This window comes from Coregonus clupeaformis, unplaced genomic scaffold (assembly GCF_020615455.1).
Source record: "Coregonus clupeaformis isolate EN_2021a unplaced genomic scaffold, ASM2061545v1 scaf0065, whole genome shotgun sequence".
In the NCBI taxonomy this organism is placed as follows: Eukaryota; Metazoa; Chordata; class Actinopteri; order Salmoniformes; family Salmonidae; genus Coregonus; species Coregonus clupeaformis.
The window spans coordinates 884321-904692 of record NW_025533520.1 but is presented as its reverse complement, the minus strand read 5'-3'; the positions used below and the strand labels follow the sequence as shown (position 1 = coordinate 904692).

The window sequence follows — 20372 nt, the reverse complement described above, 5'->3', positions numbered from 1 at the left end:
CTTGTAGTTGGATAGAATTTGGGATTCTGTAATACCATGGGACCTTTACTTATAATGATATAAATATACCACCCACTCCCAGACAAAACTATATTATTTATGTGACAAAGGATGCGGCTTGGATCTGTTACAGTGAATGAATATGATAGCATTCACTCTCCCCCTCCAGCCGGGTATCGTGTCTCCCTTCAAGCGTGTGTTTCTGAAGGGAGAGAAGGGTCGGGATAAGAAGGCTCAGGAGAAGGCTACAGAACGCCGTGCCCTCCACACCTTCTCCCTCTCCGTCCCGGACCACCGCATCGACCCTGACATCCTGCTCAATGACTACATCGAGAAAGAGGTCAAGGTAACTACAGGGCCTCACTGTGTGTGTGTGTGTGTGTGTGTATGTGTGTGTGTGTGTGACTGTGTTTGGTTTTACTCTCCTTGTGGGCACCAGAAGTCCTCACAAGGATTGTAAAACAAGGACAATTCGGGGACATTTCGCCAGTCCCCACAAGGAACAATATTATTTTAGGCTGATGAGTTAGGGTTACAATGAAGGTTACATTTAGGATTAGGGTTTGGGATTAGGTTTAGGGTTTGGGATTAGGTTTAGGGTTTGGGATTAGGGTTAGGGTTTGGGATTTAGGGTTAGGGTTAGGGTTTGGGATTAGGGTTTGGGATTAGGGTTAGGGTTTGGGATTAGGTTTAGGGAATTAGGTTTAGGGTTTGGGATTAGGGTTAGGGTTTGGGATTTAGGGTTAGGGTTTGGGATTAGGCTTAAGGTAATTGTTTGGTCCCCACAAGGATAGTAAAACAAAAGTGTGTGTGCTCATTGACTACATAGAGAAAGGGGTCAAGCTGAGAGGTTAGAGGTCAAGGCTAGCAGGACCAGGGCCCTAATAGGTCTGAAATGATACACTATTCCCTCTGTAGGTAGTGCACTACTTTTGACCAGAGGCCAGGTGCATCCAAAATGGAACCCTGTTCCGTATATAGTGCACTACTTAGTTTTGACCAGGGCCAATGGGTAGAGACATATGGCAAAAGTAGTGCCCTATATAGGGGATAGTGTGCTATTTGGGATGTACCCTATGAGTATGTGGATGTGTCATAAAGTGTTCATACCTCTTGACCTATTCCACATTGTTTTGTGTTACAGCTTGAATTCAAAATGGATTAAATGGATTTTTTTCTCTCTCACCCATCTACACATAATACCCCAAAATGAAAACATGCCATTTATTGAAAATGAAATACAGAAATATATCATTTTCATAAGTATTCACACCCTTGAGTCAATACTTTGTAGAAGCACTATTGGCAGCGATTACAGCTGTGAGTCTTTCTGGGTAAGTCTTTAAGAGCTTTCCACCTGGATTGTGCAACATTTGCCCATTTTTTATTATTTTTAAGAAATGTCAAGCTCTGTCAAATTGGTTGTTGATCATTGCTAGACAGCCATTTTCAGGTCTTGCCATAGATTTTCAAGCCAATTTAAGTCAAAACTGTAACTCGGCCACTCAGGAACATTCACTGTCTTGTTGGTAAGCAAATCCAGTGTATATTTGGCCTTGTGTTTTAGGTTATTGTCCTGCTGAAATGTGAATTCATTTCCCAGTGTCTGGTGGAAAGCAGACTGAACCAGGTTTTACTCTAGGATTGTTCCTGTTTATCTTTTATCCTGAAAAACTACCCAGTCCTTAACAATGACAAGCATACCCATAACATGATGCAGCACCACTATGCCTGAAAATATGGAGAGTGGTACTCAGTATTGGATTTGTCCCAAACATAAAACCTTCCATTCAGGCCATAAATGTATTGCTTTGCCACATTTTTTGCAGTATTACTTTAGTGCCTTGTTGCAAACGGAATGCATGTTTAGAAATATTTTTAATTATGTACAGGCTTCCTTCTTTTCACTCTGTCATTTAGGTTAGTATTGTGGAGTAACTACAATGTTGTTGATCCATCCTCAGTTTTCTCCTATCACAGCCATTAAACTCTGTAACTGTTTTAAAGTAACTATTGCCCGCATGGTGAAATCCCTGAGTGGTTTCCTTCCTCTCCGGCAACTGAGTTAGGAAGGAAGCCTGTATCTTTGAAGTGACTGGGTGTATTAATACACCCATCCAAAGTGTAATTAATAACTTCACCATGTTCAAAGGGATATTCAATGTCTGCTTTTATTTTATTTTAGGTGCCCTTCTTTCCGAGGCATTGGAAAACCTCCCTGGTCTTTGTGGTTGAATCTGTGTTTGAAATTCCCTGCTCGACTGAGGGACCTTAAATAAAATTGTATGTGTGGGGTACATAGATGAGGTAGTCGTTCAAAAATCATGTTAAACACTGTTATTGCACACAGTGTGATTCCATACAAGTTATGTGACTTGTTAAGCACGTTCTTACTCCTGAACTTATTTAGGCTAGCTATGACAAAGGGGTTGAATACTTATTGACTCAAGACACTTCAGCTTTTCATTAAAACATTTTTTTTTAAATAACTGTATGTTGCTCTGGATAAGAGCGTCTGCTAAATGACTGAAATGTTAAAAAATTCATTTGGAAAAACATAATTCCGCTTTGACATTACGGGGTGTTGTGTGTGGGCAAGTGACAACATCTCAATTTAATCCATTTTCAATTCAGACTGTAACACAAGGTGTGTGAATACTTTCTGAAGGCCCTGCATACCTGTATGTTTCTGGTAGGTGATATGTACCATGCTGGGCTGAAGAATACATTTTCTCTATTTAGTCCCTGTTCTAATCACATCCATGGAAATGAACACACGTGTGTGTGTGTGTGTGTGTGTGTGTGTGTGTGTGTGTGTCTGTGTGTGTGTGTGTCTGTGTGTCTGTGTGTCTGTGTGTGTGTGTCTCTGTGTGTGTGTGTGTGTGTGTGTCTGTCTGTCTGTCTGTCTGTCTGTCTGTGTGTGTCTCTGTGTGTGTGTGTGTGTGTGTGTGTCTGTCTGTCTGTCTGTGTGTGTGTGTCTGTGTGTCTGAGTCTGTGTGTGTGTGTGTGTGTGTCTGTGAGTGTGTCTGTGTGTGTGTGTCTCTGTGTGTGTGTGTGTGTCTGTCTGTCTGTCTGTGTGTGTGTGTGTGTGTCTGTGAGTGTGTCTGTGTGTGTCTCTGTGTGTGTGTGTGTGTGTCTGTCTGTCTGTCTGTGTGTGTGTGTGTGTGTGTGTTCTGTAGTACTTGGGCCAGCTGATGTCAGTACCTGGCTACCTGAACCCCTCCAGTAGAACAGAGGTGTTACAGCTCATCGACAATGCCAGGGTAAGCTTTGCTTTCTAAAAGACAATCATTTTTAAGTCCGTACTTTACTCACACAGAAAAAGGTTAGTTAAAAATGGGTCCTTTTGTATAAAGCCTCTGATACCTTTATTTGATGTTACAGTAAAACACATCTGAAAGCACTGTGTTCATACTAGGGCTGACCCCATTTAGTCGACTGGTCCATTGTTTGGTCGATAGGCTGTTGGTCGACCGAGATTTTCTTTTGTCGAGCAGTTGCAAATAGATTTTCTTTTCATGGTGCACAAGACGCCTGTCTGATTCTCAGTGGACCACAGGGACAGTCCATCACTCTTAAGACGTGTGATACTGAAATTAATACAGTAATATGGTTTATATTATGTCAAAAATAATGGTGCAACAAAATTTTATAACATGCGCTTTCTCCCACGTTGGATAGCGGTAGCAGTCCGCGATTCTGAAACGTAATCTTCAGTGCGCCGTTGAAATTGGCGCCTTTCCCTATGTTGCTATTTGCATAATAGCAAAGTTAACCAGCGATATTGGTGTTGAGAAAATTGAGGAGAGAGGATTAGGTCTGTAATCTATAGCGTAACTGTTAAATGTGCCTGGCTTTTTTAAATTATCCTTATATATCTACAGAAATTAGACAGATCCTGCTTCTTCTGTTGCATGTTTGAGTGTTTTGTTTAATGAGCACCGAGCCTCACGCAACCCGCAAAATGTTGAATAAAGCAATTTAACAAATTCGGCTGTTTTACATCTTTGCTATACTGTAATAAAGGCTTTACAAAAAAAAAAATATATATATTTGTTAGAACAGACTCTCTGGTATTACGTATAATTTATTTAATGTTTACACTGTTCCAAACGGGCAGAAAAATTATATGGTATCTAACAGCACCTGTCTGTCACACATAATATGCAGGCAGCTCTAGCTCCTAGACCCTCCTTTATCTATCTCCTTATTGTTATTACAATTATTGTTATGATCATTATAATTCAATATATATATATATATATATATATATATATATATATATATAGATTTTATTGGTCGGGACAGGACTAAAACATTAAGTTGTTAGAGATAGGAGAGTCATGGGATATATTGTACCTCTGATATATTCGATTTGCCATGAAGTATGTTACAAACAAACAAATGTTAGGCATAAATGCAAGGTTGTCAGATAAGTTAACGTTAGAATCATGGGATATATTGTGTTGCCATGGAAACAACATCGATGAAACTGCAATGTCATTTCCTGGTCATTACCCAGAAGTCCCACCAGTTGGCGGGTCAGCTGACGTCTGAGCAGGATGCAGTGGTTAGTCTGTCTGCGTACAACGTGAAGCTGGTGTGGCGGGACGGAGAGGACATCATCCTGCGTGTTCCCATCCACGACATCGCTGCCGTGTCGTACATACGAGACGACTCACTACACCTGGTGGTGCTCAAAACAGGTAAATACCTCACTACACCTGGTGGTGCTCAAAACAGGTAAATAAATCACTGCACCTGGTGGTGCGCAAAACAGGTAAATACCTCACTACACCTGGTGGTGCTCAAAACAGGTAAATAAATCACTGCACCTGGTGGTGCTCAAAACAGGCAAATACCTCACTACACCTGTTGGTGCTCAAAACAGATAAATACCTCACTACACCTGGTGGTGCTCAAAACAGGTAAATAAATCACTGCACCTAGTGGTGCTCAAAACAGGTAAATACCTCACTACACCTGGTGGTGCTCAAAACAGGTAAATACCTCACTACACCTGGTGGTGCTCAAAACGGGTAAATACCTCACTACACCTGGTGGTGCTCAAAACAGGTAGATGCGTAGATACCCGGTGGGGAACCGTCACAGCCTTGTAGGCCTTCAGAGAAGGATTGATACAAATGTATATCTTTTTTTAAATACAATTTCGTTTTAATTTCTATTTCATCTTTACAATAATTGTAATAATTTTCTGATTTCATCTCTTCAGTTTGTGTTGGAAAGAGAAGGGTTAATACTGAATAGAAAAATATATCCAATCAGGATATTCTTTGGTGGTGTCCGGGTAGAAAAATCTAGCTAGCTCAGCCAGCCATTGGCTAGGCCTTCAGAAGCTGGACAAAAGGCCTCTGCCATTCAACTCTATTAGAGCAGAATGTTGGAGTGACAGTGGAATGAACAAATCACATTTTGACTTGCAATGGGTGGGACTATTTAAAATAAAAAAATAGTTGTGTCTAGGCCTTCTTGAAGACGCAAGAGGTAATTAATTAATAATACAGAATAACAGGCTGATAATCAGCCAATACAGTAGGTGGTGGCAATACACTAATAGGTTGTAGTCTGCCATAAAACCTTAAAGAAGAAGAAAAATACAAATAATCAGTGTCGCAAGCAGTAGTTTACCCACGCTAACGCTAGGAATGTTAGCTAGCTTGTGTTGTAGTAGTGTGATAATGTTACCTAGCTTGATGTGACACTGTTGTCGCTATTGGTGAATGTGTGATAGTGGTGTTGGCTACCATAAGTTGTGAGAACAGTGCATTATTTTATGCTGTTTGTCATGTTATGGCCAATGCCGGTTCTGTCTCTGAAGCGCGGCCAGGCCTGTTTGATTCATTCATAATGTAATCAAAAAAGTATTGCTCCTCCTTCACTAGAACTAGAATGGTCCGACTACAGAAGTGATGCTATGTTTTCTGTTATTTCCTATAAAAATAATTTGGGGGATACAACGTATTGGAAGAGTTTTGGTCCCTCTGAAAGCCTAGGTCCTATAGTCACAGTTCGCCACTGTAGATACCTGACTACACCTGGTGGTGCTCAAAACCGGTAGATACCTCACTACAACTGGTGGTGCTCAAAACCAGTAGATACCTCACTACACCTGGTGGTGCTCAAAACCGGTAGATACCTCACTACACCTGGTGGTGCTCAAAACCAGTAGATACCTCACTACACCTGGTGGTGCTCAAAACCGGTAGATACCTCACTACACCTGGTGGTGCTCAAAACCAGTAGATACCTCACTACACCTGTTGGTGCTCAAAACCGGTAGATACCTCACTACACCTGGTGGTGCTCAAAACCGGTAGATACCTCACTACACCTGGTGGTGCTCAAAACCAGTAGATACCTCACTACACCTGGTGGTGCTCAAAACCGGTAGATACCTCACTACACCTGGTGGTGCTCAAAACCGGTAGATACCTCACTACACCTGGTGGTGCTCAAAACCGGTAGATACCTCACTACACCTGGTGGTGCTCAAAACCAGTAGATACCTCACTACACCTGGTGGTGCTCAAAACCAGTAGATACCTCACTACACCTGGTGGTGCTCAAAACCGGTAGATACCTCACTACACCTGGTGGTGCTCAAAACCGATAGATACCTCACTACACCTGGTGGTGCTCAAAACCAGTAGATACCTCACTACACCTGGTGGTGCTCAAAACCGGTAGATACCTCACTACACCTGGTGGTGCTCAAAACCGGTAGATACCTCACTACACCTGGTGGTGGTCAAAATAGGTACAGTGCCTTCAGAAAGTATTCACAGCCGTTGACTTTTTCCACATTTTGTTGTTACAGCCTGAATTGTTTTGTGTTACTGGCCTACACACCAATACCCCATAATGTCAAAGTGGAATTATGTTTTTAGAAATGTGTACAAATTAATAAAAAATGTAAAGCTGAAATGTCTTGAGGATTCAACCCCTTTGTTATGGCAAGCCTAAATAAATTCAGGAGTAAAAACTTGCTTAATAAGTTGCATGGACTCACTCTGTGTGCAATAATAGTGTTTAACATGATTTTTGAATGACTACATCATCTCTGTACCCCACACATACAATTTTCTGTAAGGTCCCTCAGTCGAGCAGTGAATTTCAAACACAGATTCAACCACAATGACCAGGGGGGTTTTCCAATGCCTCACAAAGAATGGCACCTATTGGTAGATGGGTAAAAATAAGAAAAGCAGACATTGAATATCACTTTGAACATGATGATGTTATTAATTACACTTAGGATGGGTGTATCAATACACCCAGTCACTACAAAGATACAGGCATCCTTCCTAACTCAGTTGCCGGAGAGGAAGGAAACCACTCAGGGATTTCACCATGAGGGCAATGATGACTTTAAAACAGTTACAGAGTTTAATGGCTGTGATAGGAGAAAACTGAGGATGGATCAACAACATTGTAGTTACTCCACAATACTAACCTAATTGACAGAGTGAAAAGAAGGAAGCCTGTACAAAATAAAAATATTCCAAAACATGAATCTGGTTTGTAATAAGGCACCAAAGTAAAACTGCAAAAAATATGGCAAAGAAATGTACTTTGTCCTGAATACAAAGCATTATGTTTGGGGCAAATCCAACGCATCACTGAGCATATTTTCAAGCATGGTGGTGGCTGCATCATGTTATGGGTATGCTTGTCATCGGCAAGGACTAGGGAGTTTTGGGGGGGGGGATAAAAATAAACGGAATAGAGCTAAGCACAGGCAAGATCCTAGAGGAAAACCTGGTTCAGTCTGCTTTCCACCAGACACTGGGAGACAAATTCACCTTTCAGCAGGACAATAACCTAAAACACAAGGCCAAATATACACTGGAGTTGCTTACCAAGACGACAATTAATGTTCCTCAGTGGCCTAGTTACAGTTTTTTTATTTAAATCGGCATGAAACTCTATGTCAAGATTTGAAAATGGCGGTCTAGCAATGATCAACAACAAACTTGAAAGAGTTTGAAGAAATGTTTAAAGAATAATTGGCAAATATTGTACAATCCTGGTGTGCAAAGCTCTTAGAGACTTACCAAGAAAGACTCACAGCTATAATCGCTTCCAAAGGTCCTAGAGGAGAACCAGACACTGGGAGACAAATTCACCTTTCAGCAGGACAATAACCTAAAACACAAGGCGAAATATACACTGGAGTTGCTTACCAAGACGACGTTGAATGTTCCTGAGGGACCGTTACAATTTTTACTTAAATTGGCTTGAAAATCTATGCCAAGGCTTCAAAATGGTTGTCTAGTAATGATCAATAACCAACGTAACAGAGCTTGAGGAATAAAAAATAAAAAAGTGCAAATATTGTACAATCCAGGTGTGCTCAGCTGTACCTCAGCTGGTAGAGCACGGCGCTTGTAACGCCAAGGTAGTGGGTTCGATCCCCGGGACCACCCATACACAAAAAATGTATGCACGTATGACTGTAAGTCGCTTCGGATAAAAGCGTCTGCTAAATGGCATATTATTATTATTATTATTATTGCAAAGCTCTGGATAAGAGCGTCTGCTAAATGACTAAAATGTAAAATGTAAATGAGATATTTCTGTATTTCATTTTCAATATATTAGCAAAATGTTCAAAAAATATGTTTTCACTTTGTCATTATGGGGTATCAATTTTGAATTCAGGCTGTAACACAACAAAATGTGTAATAAGTCAATGGGTGTGAATACTGTCTGTAGTGAATACTGTCTGTAGTGAATACTGTCTGTAGTGAATACTGTCTGTAGTGAATACTGTCTGTAGTGAATACTGTCTGTAGTGAATAATGTCTGTAGTGAATACTGTCTGTAGTGAATACTGTCTGTAGTGAATACTGTCTGTAGTGAATACTGTCTGAATGCACTGTAGCCTCCTCACTACACCATGTCGCTCTGGATACGAGCGAGCGTTTGCTAAATGTTAATGTGCTCTGTATGTTGTGTTCTCCAGCCCAGGAGGCTGTCCCAACACCTGTCCAATACACACACACACACACACATACACACACACACACACACACACACACACACACACACATATCAAATCGAGCTTTATTTATACAGCACATTTCACACAGGGAATGCAACGCAATGTTCTTCATAGGAAAAAAAAACAATACAAAAACAAATGAAAATAAAAGCTGAAATTTACAACATAAAATAAAAAACAAAAGAATAACAAAAACTGAACAACTTAAGAGGAAAAGCGAAGCTAAAAATATGCTTTTTAAGACCTCTTTTAAATATGTCCACAGTTTCGTCCCCCCTCAGGTTCTCTGGCAGGCTGGGGGCATAGTAACTAAAGGCTGCCTCTCCATGCCTCTTGGTCCTGGGCTTTGGGGTAGTTAAAAGGCCAGTGCCAGAGGACCTAAGGGACCTACTGGGTACATAACTTAAAAGCATATCTGACATGTACTGGGGTGCAGAATCGTGGATTCATTTAAAAACCAATAGAAGAATCTTAAAATGTATTCTAAAACTCACAGGCAGCCAGTGCAGAGACCTTAAACCGGTGTAATGTGTGCTCTCCGTCTGGTCTTGGTCAGTACCCGTGCTGCAGCATTCTGTATGTTTTGCAGTTGACCAATGGCTTTCTTGGGTAGACCAGACAGGAGAGCATTACAGTAGTCAAGCCTGCTTGTAATAAAAGCATGGATGAGTCTCTCTGTATCAGCCTGAGAGAGAAACGGCCGCACCTTGGCAATATTCCTCAGGTGGTAAAAAGCTATGTTGGTGACATTTCTAATGTGTGATTTGAAATTGAGTTCAGAATCTAAAATAACACCTGGGTTTTTTACCTGGTGTTTTATCTTTATTGCCTGTGAATTAAAATGTGTGGCCAGATTCTCTCTCTGTGCTTTGGCTCCAACAATAAGTACCTTGGTCTTGTCTTGATTTAGCTGGAGGAAGTTCTGAGCCATCCAAGTATTGTGCCCCCTACTGCTGATCAGGTGTATTTATTTGAATAATAATAATAATAATAATATGCCATTTAGCAGACGCTTTTATCCAAAGCGACTTAGTCATTCGTGCATACATTTTTGTCCCGGGGATCGAACCCACTACCTTGGCGTTACAAGCGCCGTGCTCTACCAGCTGAGCTACAGAGGACCATATGAATGATAGGTATGCTGTGCAATGAATAGATTTGTTTTTTAATGTGAAATTAATATGGTTAGTGGAAAAGTGCAGTGAATAGTGCCACTTTTTTAGGACGTCGATATAAATGAATGTATTTATGGTTTGTCATTTTGTCTTGCCTTTTAATCATTATATGTGTTATTGTTTTTACCATCGAGGACCACTTTGGAAACAAGCGTTTTAATTAATACTTTCAAGTGATATCCTCTGGGTCCACATTGTACATTTTGTTGTATATGTCTGTTACCCAAAATAAATTCAATTAAACTAATACAGTCTAATAATTTATCCGTGGAGCCAAAATTCCTCTGGTGACACAGAAATGTAAAGTTGTGTATCATCTGCGTAGCAGTGAAAATCAATGCTGTGTTTTCTAATAACGCTGCCAAGCGGTAACATATATAAACTGAACAGTACCAGACCCAAAATTGAACCTTGTGGAACGCCACGTGATATGTATTTTCTCTTCAGTTATGTTCACCAAGGGTGACAAACTCTCGACCGGTTAAATAGGTCCTAAACCAATTTAGAACTGGACAGGAGAGGCCAACCCACCTCTCCAGTCTGTCCAGAAGGACATCATGGTCAACAGAGGCCAACCCACCTCTCCAGTCTGTCCAGAAGGACATCATGGTCAACAGAGGCCAACCCACCTCTCCAGTCTGTCCAGAAGGACATCATGGTCAACAGAGGCCAACTCACCCCTCCAGTCTGTCCAGAAGGACATCATGGTCAACAGAGGCCAACCACCTCTCCAGTCTGTCCAGAAGGACATCATGGTCAACAGAGGCCAACCCACCTCTCCAGTCTGTCCAGAAGGACATCATGGTCAACCCACCTCTCCAGTCTGTCCAGAAGGACATCATGGTCAACAGAGGCCAACCAACCTCTCCAGGCTGTCCAGAAGGACATCATGGTCAACAGAGGCCAACCCACCTCTCCAGTCTGTCCAGAAGGACATCATGGTCAACAGAGGCCAACCCACCTCTCCAGTCTGTCCAGAAGGACATCATGGTCAACAGAGGCCAACCCACCTCTCCAGTCTGTCCAGAAGGACATCATGGTCAACAGAGGCCAACTCACCCCTCCAGTCTGTCCAGAAGGACATCATGGTCAACAGAGGTCAACCACCTCTCCAGTCTGTCCAGAAGGACATCATGGTCAACAGAGGCCAACCCACATCTCCAGTCTGTCCAGAAGGACATCATGGTCAACAGTGTCAAATGCAGCACTTAAATCCAAGAGTACAAGGACAGAGAGCTGTTTGGCATCTGTGTTTGGCTCTAAGATCATTTACCACTTTACAGTTTTTACAATCACTTTGGCACTAATTTCAGAACCTTGACGTCATTTTTCAAAACTCTAGACACAAAACTCAAAACGGTCATCACTTGTAACACAGGCTGTCCAATGTTCAAAACGTTGCATTGTGCATTCATATCTTTAAAGAAATCTTGCACTTGCGCAATCATTGGTTCAAAAAACAAATGTATTGTGAAATACCAATGAAACGTTAATTTAGATCACCCACACACAAGCAACCGATAGTTTCACTGTGTCATTGTTTGTACAGTCATTAAATATTGTAGTACAAAATAGGTGATACATGTTTTATTATGGTACTACATGTAAATACATCCCTGTAAAAGTACTGCAGTAGTAGAGAGAATACTACAGACACAGTGGAATCATTGAACAAAATCTGAAATATATTGATGAAAAACAATACAGTACTGTAAAACATCAAATGCAGTGTTCCTCAACTTGCTTGCTTGTACTGTAAAAAGCAAAACATAGGAGTGATTACTGTACTTCTACATTTTCATCAACTCTGTCTTGTGGATTTGGCCACAGGTTCTCATCTACATCACAATGGATGTTTTCATTAGCCGAACATCTTGGAAAAAACCTTCGGGCATGGCGAATCCAGGCCTGACACTGGTCTGCCGTGATGTCATTGCATGCGTCATCCTTGTCTTGGCATAATGTTTAGTGCATGCTGACGACTTACCGGTTCTCATTGCGGAAAGTTGTGATTATTGAGGCAACGGTTGACCTTCTGAGGTTTGGTTGTATCATTGTAGCCGCCTCAGTCATTGTCATGCCATGATTTATGACATGGTCTACAACTATTGCTCGGATTTCAATGGACACTCTTTGCTGTTGCTGCCGCTGTCTTGGTCCGTGGCCTTGTCCTCTACCACGTTCCCCCACACCTCTCAAACGAGGCCCACGACCACCTCTCAGATGGGGTGCTTGTCCCCTGCCATTCCTTTGAAGGTCAGTCAATACAGAACATTTCAAGAACTTTGAAAGTTTCTTCAAGTGCAGTCACAAAAACCATCAAGCGCTATGATGAAACTGGCTCTCATGAGGACCGCCACAGGAATGGAAGACCCAGAGTTACCTCTGCTGCAGAGGATAAGTTCATTAGAGTTACCAGCCTCAGAAATTGCAGCCCAAATAAATGCTTCACAGAGTTCAAGTAACAGACACATCTCAACATCAACTGTTCAGAGGGGACTGTGTGAATCAGGCCTTCATGGTTGAATTGCTGCAAAGAAACCACTACTAAAGGACACCAATAAGAAGAAGAGACTTGCTTGGGCCAAGAAACATGAGCAATGGACATTAGACCTGTGGAAATGTATCCTTTGGTCTGGAGTCCAAATTAGAGATTTTTGGTTCCAACTGCCGTGTCTTTGTGAGACGCGGTGTGGGTGAACGGATGATCTCCGCATGTGTATTTCCCACCGTAAAGCATGGAGGAGGAGGTGTTATGGTGTGGGGGTGCTTTGCTGGTAACACTGTCTGATTTTATTTAGAATTCAAGGCACACTTAACCAGCATGGCTACCACAGCATTCTGCAGCGATACGCCATCCCATCTGGTTTGGGCTTAGTGGGACTATCATTTGTTTTTCAACAGGACAATGACCCAAAACACACCTCCAGGCTGTGTAAAGGCCACTCTGATAAAAACCAGTCCCGTGCTAATGTTCTTAGAGACTTGGGAACCAAGCTGGAGTTACCAGTGTGGCCCTGTCACCTGGACATGTTGAAGCACTGTACTGTCTTCACGACTAGAATAAAAACCTCCAGGCTTCCTTCATAAGTGGCAATTTATTGGGAAAAAAATTTAAGAATTACAGGGGGCAGTTTGGAGAAAAAAGAAAAAAAATCCCGTCTGAATCGTCCTCTGGAATAATGGACATTCTAGAGTATAACCAACGTTCTCTAGTAATACTAGTCCCGTGCGACTAGGTCTTTGGTCACGTGCACGCGATGCATACATGTGTCACGTAAAGAGAGCAAGGGTTGAGGGAGTAGGGAATGTTTTTCCTAAATAAATGACGGATTTCGGTAACAGAACTTTTCAGTCAGAAACGGCTGTAATTATGAGGCAGCCACAGCAACACGGACAGCGCGATAAACACTGTTGATGTTCTGTGGTGGTCGCTGCAGCAGGGAGGAGAGAGAGACGACGGGTGCTAGTCAGTCACTGTGGTGGTCGCTGCAGCAAGGAGGAGAGGGAGACGACGGGTGCTAGTCAGTCACTGTGGTGGTCGCTGCAGCAAGGAGGAGAGAGAGACGACGGGTGCTAGTCAGTCACTGTGGTGGTCGCTGCAGCAGGGAGGAGAGAGAGACGACGGGTGCTAGTCAGGTTCTGTGGTGGTCGCTGCAGCAAGGAGGAGAGAGAGACGACGGGTGCTAGTCAGTCACTGTGGTGGTCGCTGCAGCAGGGAGGAGAGGGAGACGACGGGTGCTAGTCAGGTTCTGTGGTGGTCGCTGCAGCAGGGAGGAGAGGGAGACGACGGGTGCTAGTCAGTCACTGTGGTGGTCGCTGCAGCAGGGAGGAGAGAGAGACGTCGGGTGCTAGTCAGTCACTGTGGTGGTCGCTGCAGCAGGGAGGAGAGAGAGACGACGGGTGCTAGTCAGTCACTCGCTCACTGTGTTTTTTTTTTTTTTTAACACAGTCTGAGCTCGGCCCGGCACAATCAAATCAATTGCTGGTCAGACTCCCTCTAGTCATTTGTGTGTCTTAATGATTATAATCAAACCATGCGCTTAAAGCATCAGACAAGCTCGGTGCATATAGTTGCTCTTATTAAAACACATAGGGATGTGTCTATATATGGAAAAATAGGTTTTAAAAATCGATTGGTCGAAAGAACAGACCAAGATTTTATTTAGTCAGGGACAGTCCTATTGAGGTCCCAGCTGTGAACGCTGCTCGCAAACCGAGAGTAGACCGAGTGTAGCCAGTACACTATTCTGTTGTGTGTGTGTGTGTGTGTGTGTGTGTGTGTGTGTGCGCGCGGACACACACAACTGTTGTCCCAGACCCTCAGCTCTCTGGCTGAGAGTGGAGCTGTACTGGTAGAGGTCTGCTGTCTGCTAGTACTGGCTGTGGATAACAAGGTACCGTTGGGGGGGCTGTCTGCTAGTACTGGCTGTGGATAACAAGGTACCGTTGGGGGGGGGGGTACCTAAAAGAGTAGCTTTCTGCATGAGCAACAGCTAATGGGCCATCCTAAAAAACTAAATGTTGTATTCCAGACGGCAGCAGAGGAGCTGTGTCTCATGCTCAGCCAGGTGTTCCAGATAGTTTACACTGAGTCCACTATAGACTTCCTGGACAGAGCCATCTTTGACGGAGCCACCACCCCCACCAGGCACCTCTCCCTCTACAGTGGTGAGGTTCAATTTAAGTTATGTTCTGCTGTTAATACTAGGAGCAGGAATACATACTGGGATTAGGCTCTGCTGTTAATACTAGGAGCAGGAATAAATACAGTGGGGGGGGATTAGGCTCTGCTGTTAATACTAGGAGCAGGAATAAATACAGTGGGGGGGATTAGGCTCTGCTGTTAATACTAGGAGCAGGAATAAATACAGTGGGGGGGATTAGGCTCTGCTGTTAATACTAGGAGCAGGAATAAATACAGTGGGGGGGGATTAGGCTCTGCTGTTAATACTAGGAGCAGGAATAAATACTGGGATTAGGCTCTGCTGTTAATACTAGGAGCAGGAATAAATACAGTGGGGGGGGGGGATTAGGCTCTGCTGTTAATACTAGGAGCAGGAATAAATACAGTGGGGGGATTAGGCTCTGCTGTTAATAGTAGGAGCAGGAATAAATACAGTGGGGGGGGGGTTAGGGTTAGGGTTAGGGTTAGCCCTAACCCCTCCAGTCTGTCCAGAAGGACATCATGGTCAACAGAGGCCAACCACCTCTCCAGTCTGTCCAGAAGGACATCATGGTCAACAGAGGCCAACCCACCTCTCCAGTCTGTCCAGAAGGACATCATGGTCAACCCACCTCTCCAGTCTGTCCAGAAGGACATCATGGTCAACAGAGGCCAACCCACCTCTCCAGGCTGTCCAGAAGGACATCATGGTCAACAGAGGCCAACCCACCTCTCCAGTCTGTCCAGAAGGACATCATGGTCAACAGAGGCCAACCCACCTCTCCAGTCTGTCCAGAAGGACATCATGGTCAACAGAGGCCAACCACCTCTCCAGTCTATCCAGAAGGACATCATGGTCAACAGAGGCCAACCCACCTCTCCAGTCTGTCCAGAAGGACATCATGGTCAACAGAGGCCAACCACCTCTCCAGTCTGTCCAGAAGGACATCATGGTCAACAGAGGCCAACCCACCTCTCCAGTCTGTCCAGAAGGACATCGTGGTCAACAGAGGCCAACCACCTCTCCAGTCTGTCCAGAAGGACATCATGGTCAACAGAGGCCAACCCACCTCTCCAGTCTGTCCAGAAGGACATCATGGTCAACAGAGGCCAACCCACCTCTCCAGTCTGTCCAGAAGGACATCATGGTCAACAGAGGCCAACCACCTCTCCAGTCTGTCCAGAAGGACATCATGGTCAACAGTGTCAAATGCAGCACTTAAATCCAAGAGTACAAGGACAGAGAGCTGTTTGGCATCTGTGTTTGGCTCCAAGATCATTTACCACTTTACAGTTTTTTTTACAATCACTTTGGCACTAATTTCATAACCTTGACGTCATTTTTCAAAACTCTAGACACAAAACTCAAAACGGTCATCACTTGTAACACAGGCTGTCCAATGTTCAAAACATTGCATTGTGCATTCATATCTTTAAAGAAATCTTGCACTTGCACAATCATTGGTTCAAAAAACAAATGTATTGTGAAATACCAATGAAACGTTAATTTAGATCACCCACACACAAGCAACCGATAGTTTCACTGTGTCATTGTTTGTACAGTCATTAAATGTTGTAGTACAAAATAGGTGATACATGTTTCATTATGGTACTACATGTAAATACATCCCTGTAAAAGTACTGCAGTAGTAGAGAGAATACTACAGACACAGTGGAATCATTGAACAAAATCTGAAATATATTGATGAAAAACAATACAGTACTGTAAAACATCAAATGTAGTGTTCCTCAACTTGCTTGCTTGTACTGTAAAAAGCAAAACATAGGAGTGATTACTGTACTTCTACATTTTCATCAACTCTGTCTTGTGGATTTGGCCACAGGTTCTCATCTACATCACAATGGATGTTTTCATTAGCCGAACATCTTGGAGAAAAAAACTTCGGGCATGGCGAATCCAGGCCTGACACTGGTCTGCCGTGATGTCATTGCATGCGTCATCCTTGTCTTGGCATAATGTTTAGTGCATGCTGACGACTTACCGGTTCTCATTGCGGAAAGTTGTGATTATTGAGGCAACGGTTGACCTTCTGAGGTTTGGTTGTATCATTGTAGCCGCCTCAGTCATTGTCATGCCATGATTTATGACATGGTCTACAACTATTGCTCGGATTTCATTGGACACTCTTTGCTGTTGCTGCCGCTGTCTTGGTCCGTGGCCTTGTCCTCTACCACGTTCCCCCACACCTCTCAAACGAGGCCCACGACCACCTCTCAGATGGGGTGCTTGTCCCCTGCCATTCCTTTGAAGGTCAGTCAATACAGAACATTTCAAGAACTTTGAAAGTTTCTTCAAGTGCAGTCACAAAAACCATCAAGCGCTATGATGAAACTGGCTCTCATGAGGACCGCCACAGGAAAGAAAGACCCAGAGTTACCTCTGCTGCAGAGGATAAGTTCATTAGAGTTACCAGCCTCAGAAATTGCAACCCAAATAAATGCTTCACAGAGTTCAAGTAACAGACACATCTCAACATCAACTGTTCAGAGGGGACTGTGTGAATCAGGCCTTCATGGTCGAATTGCTGCAAAGAGACCACTACTAAAGGACACCAATAAGAAGAAGAGACCTGCTTGGTCCAAGAAACATGAGCAATGGACATTAGACTGGTGGAAATGTGTCCTTTGGTCTGGAGTCCAAATTGGAGATTTTTGGTTCCAACCGCCGTGTCTTTGTGAGACGCGGTGTGGGTGAACGGATTATCTCCGCATGTGTATTTCCCACCGTAAAGCATGGAGGAGGAGGTGTTATGGTGTGGGGGTGCTTTGCTGGTAACACTGTCTGTGATTTTATTTAGAATTCAAGGCACACTTAACCAGCATGGCTTCCACAGTATTCTGCAGCGATACGCCATCCCATCTGGTTTGGGCTTAGTGGGACTATCATTTGTTTTTCAACAGGACAATGACCCAAAACACACCTCCAGGCTGTGTAAAGGCCACTCTGATAAAAACCAGTCCCGTGCTAATGTTCTTAGAGACTTGGGAACCAAGCTGGAGTTACCAGTGTGGCCCTGTCACCTGGACATGTTGAAGCACTGTACTGTCTTCACGACTAGAATAAAAACCTCCAGGCTTCCTTCATAAGTGGCAATTTATTGGGAAAAAAAATAAAGAATTACAGGGGGCAGTTTGGAGAAAAAAATATAATCCCGTCTGAATCGTCTTCTGGAATAGCGGACATTCTAGAGTATAACCAACGTTCTCTAGTAATACTAGTCCCGTGCGACTAGGTCTTTGGTCACGTGCACGCGATGCATACATGTGTCACGTAAAGAGAGCAAGGGTTGAGGGAGTAGGGAATGTTTTTCCTAAATAAATGACGGATTTCGGTAACAGAACTTTTCAGTCAGAAACGGCTGTAATTATGAGGCAGCCACAGCAACACGGACAGCGCGATAAACACTGTTGATGTTCTGTGGTGGTCGCTGCAGCAGGGAGGAGAGAGAGACGACGGGTGCTAGTCAGTCACTGTGGTGGTCGCTGCAGCAGGGAGGAGAGAGAGACGACGGGTGCTAGTCAGTCACTGTGGTGGTCGCTGCAGCAGGGAGGAGAGAGAGACGTCGGGTGCTAGTCAGGTTCTTTGGTGGTCGCTGCAGCAGGGAGGAGAGAGAGACGACGGGTGCTAGTCAGTCACTGTGGTGGTCGCTGCAGCAGGGAGGAGAGGGAGACGACGGGTGCTAGTCAGTCACTGTGGTGGTCGCTGCAGCAGGGAGGAGAGAGAGACGACGGGTGCTAGTCAGTCACTGTGGTGGTCGCTGCAGCAGGGAGAGAGAGACGACGGGTGCTAGTCAGTCACTGTGGTGGTCGCTGCAGCAGGGAGGAGAGGGAGACGACGGGTGCTAGTCAGTCACTGTGGTGGTCGCTGCAGCAGGGAGGAGAGAGAGACGACGGGTGCTAGTCAGTCACTGTGGTGGTCGCTGCAGCAGGGAGGAGAGAGAGACGACGGGTGCTAGTCAGTCACTGTGGTGGTCGCTGCAGCAGGGAGGAGAGAGAGACGACGGGTGCTAGTCAGTCACTGTGGTGGTCGCTGCAGCAGGGAGGAGATGGAGACGACGGGTGCTAGTCAGTCACTGTGGTGGTCGCTGCAGCAGGGAGGAGAGAGAGACGACGGGTGCTAGTCAGTCACTGTGGTGGCCGCTGCAGCAGGGAGGAGAGAGAGACGACGGGTGCTAGTCAGGTTCTGTGGTGGTCGCTGCAGCAGGGAGGAGAGGGAGACGACGGGTGCTAGTCAGTCACTGTGGTGGTCGCTGCAGCAGGGAGGAGAGAGAGACGACGGGTGCTAGTCAGTCACTGTGGTGGTCGCTGCAGCAGGGAGGAGAGAGAGACAACGGGTGCTAGTCAGTCACTGTGGTGGTCGCTGCAGCAGGGAGGAGAGGGAGACGACGGGTGCTAGTCAGTCACTGTGGTGGTCACTGCAGCAGGGAGGAGAGAGAGACGACGGGTGCTAGTCAGTCACTGTGGTGGTCGCTGCAGCAGGGAGGAGAGAGAGACGACGGGTGCTAGTCAGGTTCTGTGGTGGTCGCTGCAGCAGGGAGGAGAGGGAGACGACGGGTGCTAGTCAGTCACTGTGGTGGTCGCTGCAGCAGGGAGGAGAGAGAGACGACGGGTGCTAGTCAGTCACTGTGGTGGTCGCTGCAGCAGGGAGGAGAGAGAGACGACGGGTGCTAGTCAGTCACTGTGGTGGTCGCTGCAGCAGGGAGGAGAGGGAGACGACGGGTGCTAGTCACAGTCACTGTGGTGGTCGCTGCAGCAGGGAGGAGAGAGAGACGACGGGTGCTAGTCAGTCACTGTGGTGGTCGCTGCAGCAGGGAGGAGAGAGAGACGACGGGTGCTAGTCAGGTTCTGTGGTGGTAGCTGCAGCAGGGAGGAGAGAGAGACGACGGGTGCTAGTCAGTCACTGTGGTGGTCGCTGCAGCAGGGAGGAGAGAGAGACGACGGGTGCTAGTCAGTCACTGTGGTGGTCGCTGCAGCAGGGAGGAGAGAGAGACGACGGGTGCTAGTCACTCACTGTGGTGGTCGCTGCAGCAGGGAGGAGAGGGAGACGACGGGTGCTAGTCAGTCACTGTGGTGGTCGCTGCAGCAGGGAGGAGAGAGAGACGACGGGTGCTAGTCAGGTTCTGTGGTGGTCGCTGCAGCAGGGAGGAGAGAGAGACGACGGGTGCTAGTCAGGTTCTGTGGTGGTCGCTGCAGCAGGGAGGAGAGGGAGACAACGGGTGCTAGTCAGTCACTGTGGTGGTCGCTGCAGCAGGGAGGAGAGGGAGACGACGGGTGCTAGTCAGTCACTGTGGTGGTCGCTGCAGCAGGGAGGAGAGAGAGACGACGGGTGCTAGTCAGTCACTGTGGTGGTCGCTGCAGCAGGGAGGAGAGAGAGACGACGGGTGCTAGTCAGGTTCTGTGGTGGTCGCTGCAGCAGGGAGGAGAGAGAGACGACGGGTGCTAGTCAGTCACTGTGGTGGTCGCTGCAGCAGGGAGGAGAGGGAGA

The 20372-nt window shown here is 45.2% G+C and overlaps 1 protein-coding gene across 2 annotated transcripts in view; it reads left to right on the top strand.

The window, feature by feature from the left end:
* The window catches only part of LOC121560008 (cerebral cavernous malformations protein 2 homolog), a 62123-nt gene that overhangs the window by 28402 nt on the left and 13349 nt on the right, over positions 1-20372 (top strand). For both annotated transcript variants that reach the window (XM_041873052.2, XM_041873053.2), the window contains exons 2-4: positions 170-346; positions 3180-3263; positions 4523-4706. In XM_041873052.2, coding sequence (XP_041728986.1) covers positions 170-346; positions 3180-3263; positions 4523-4706 — 445 coding nt within the window. The remainder of the gene's footprint in view (positions 1-169; positions 347-3179; positions 3264-4522; positions 4707-20372) is intronic.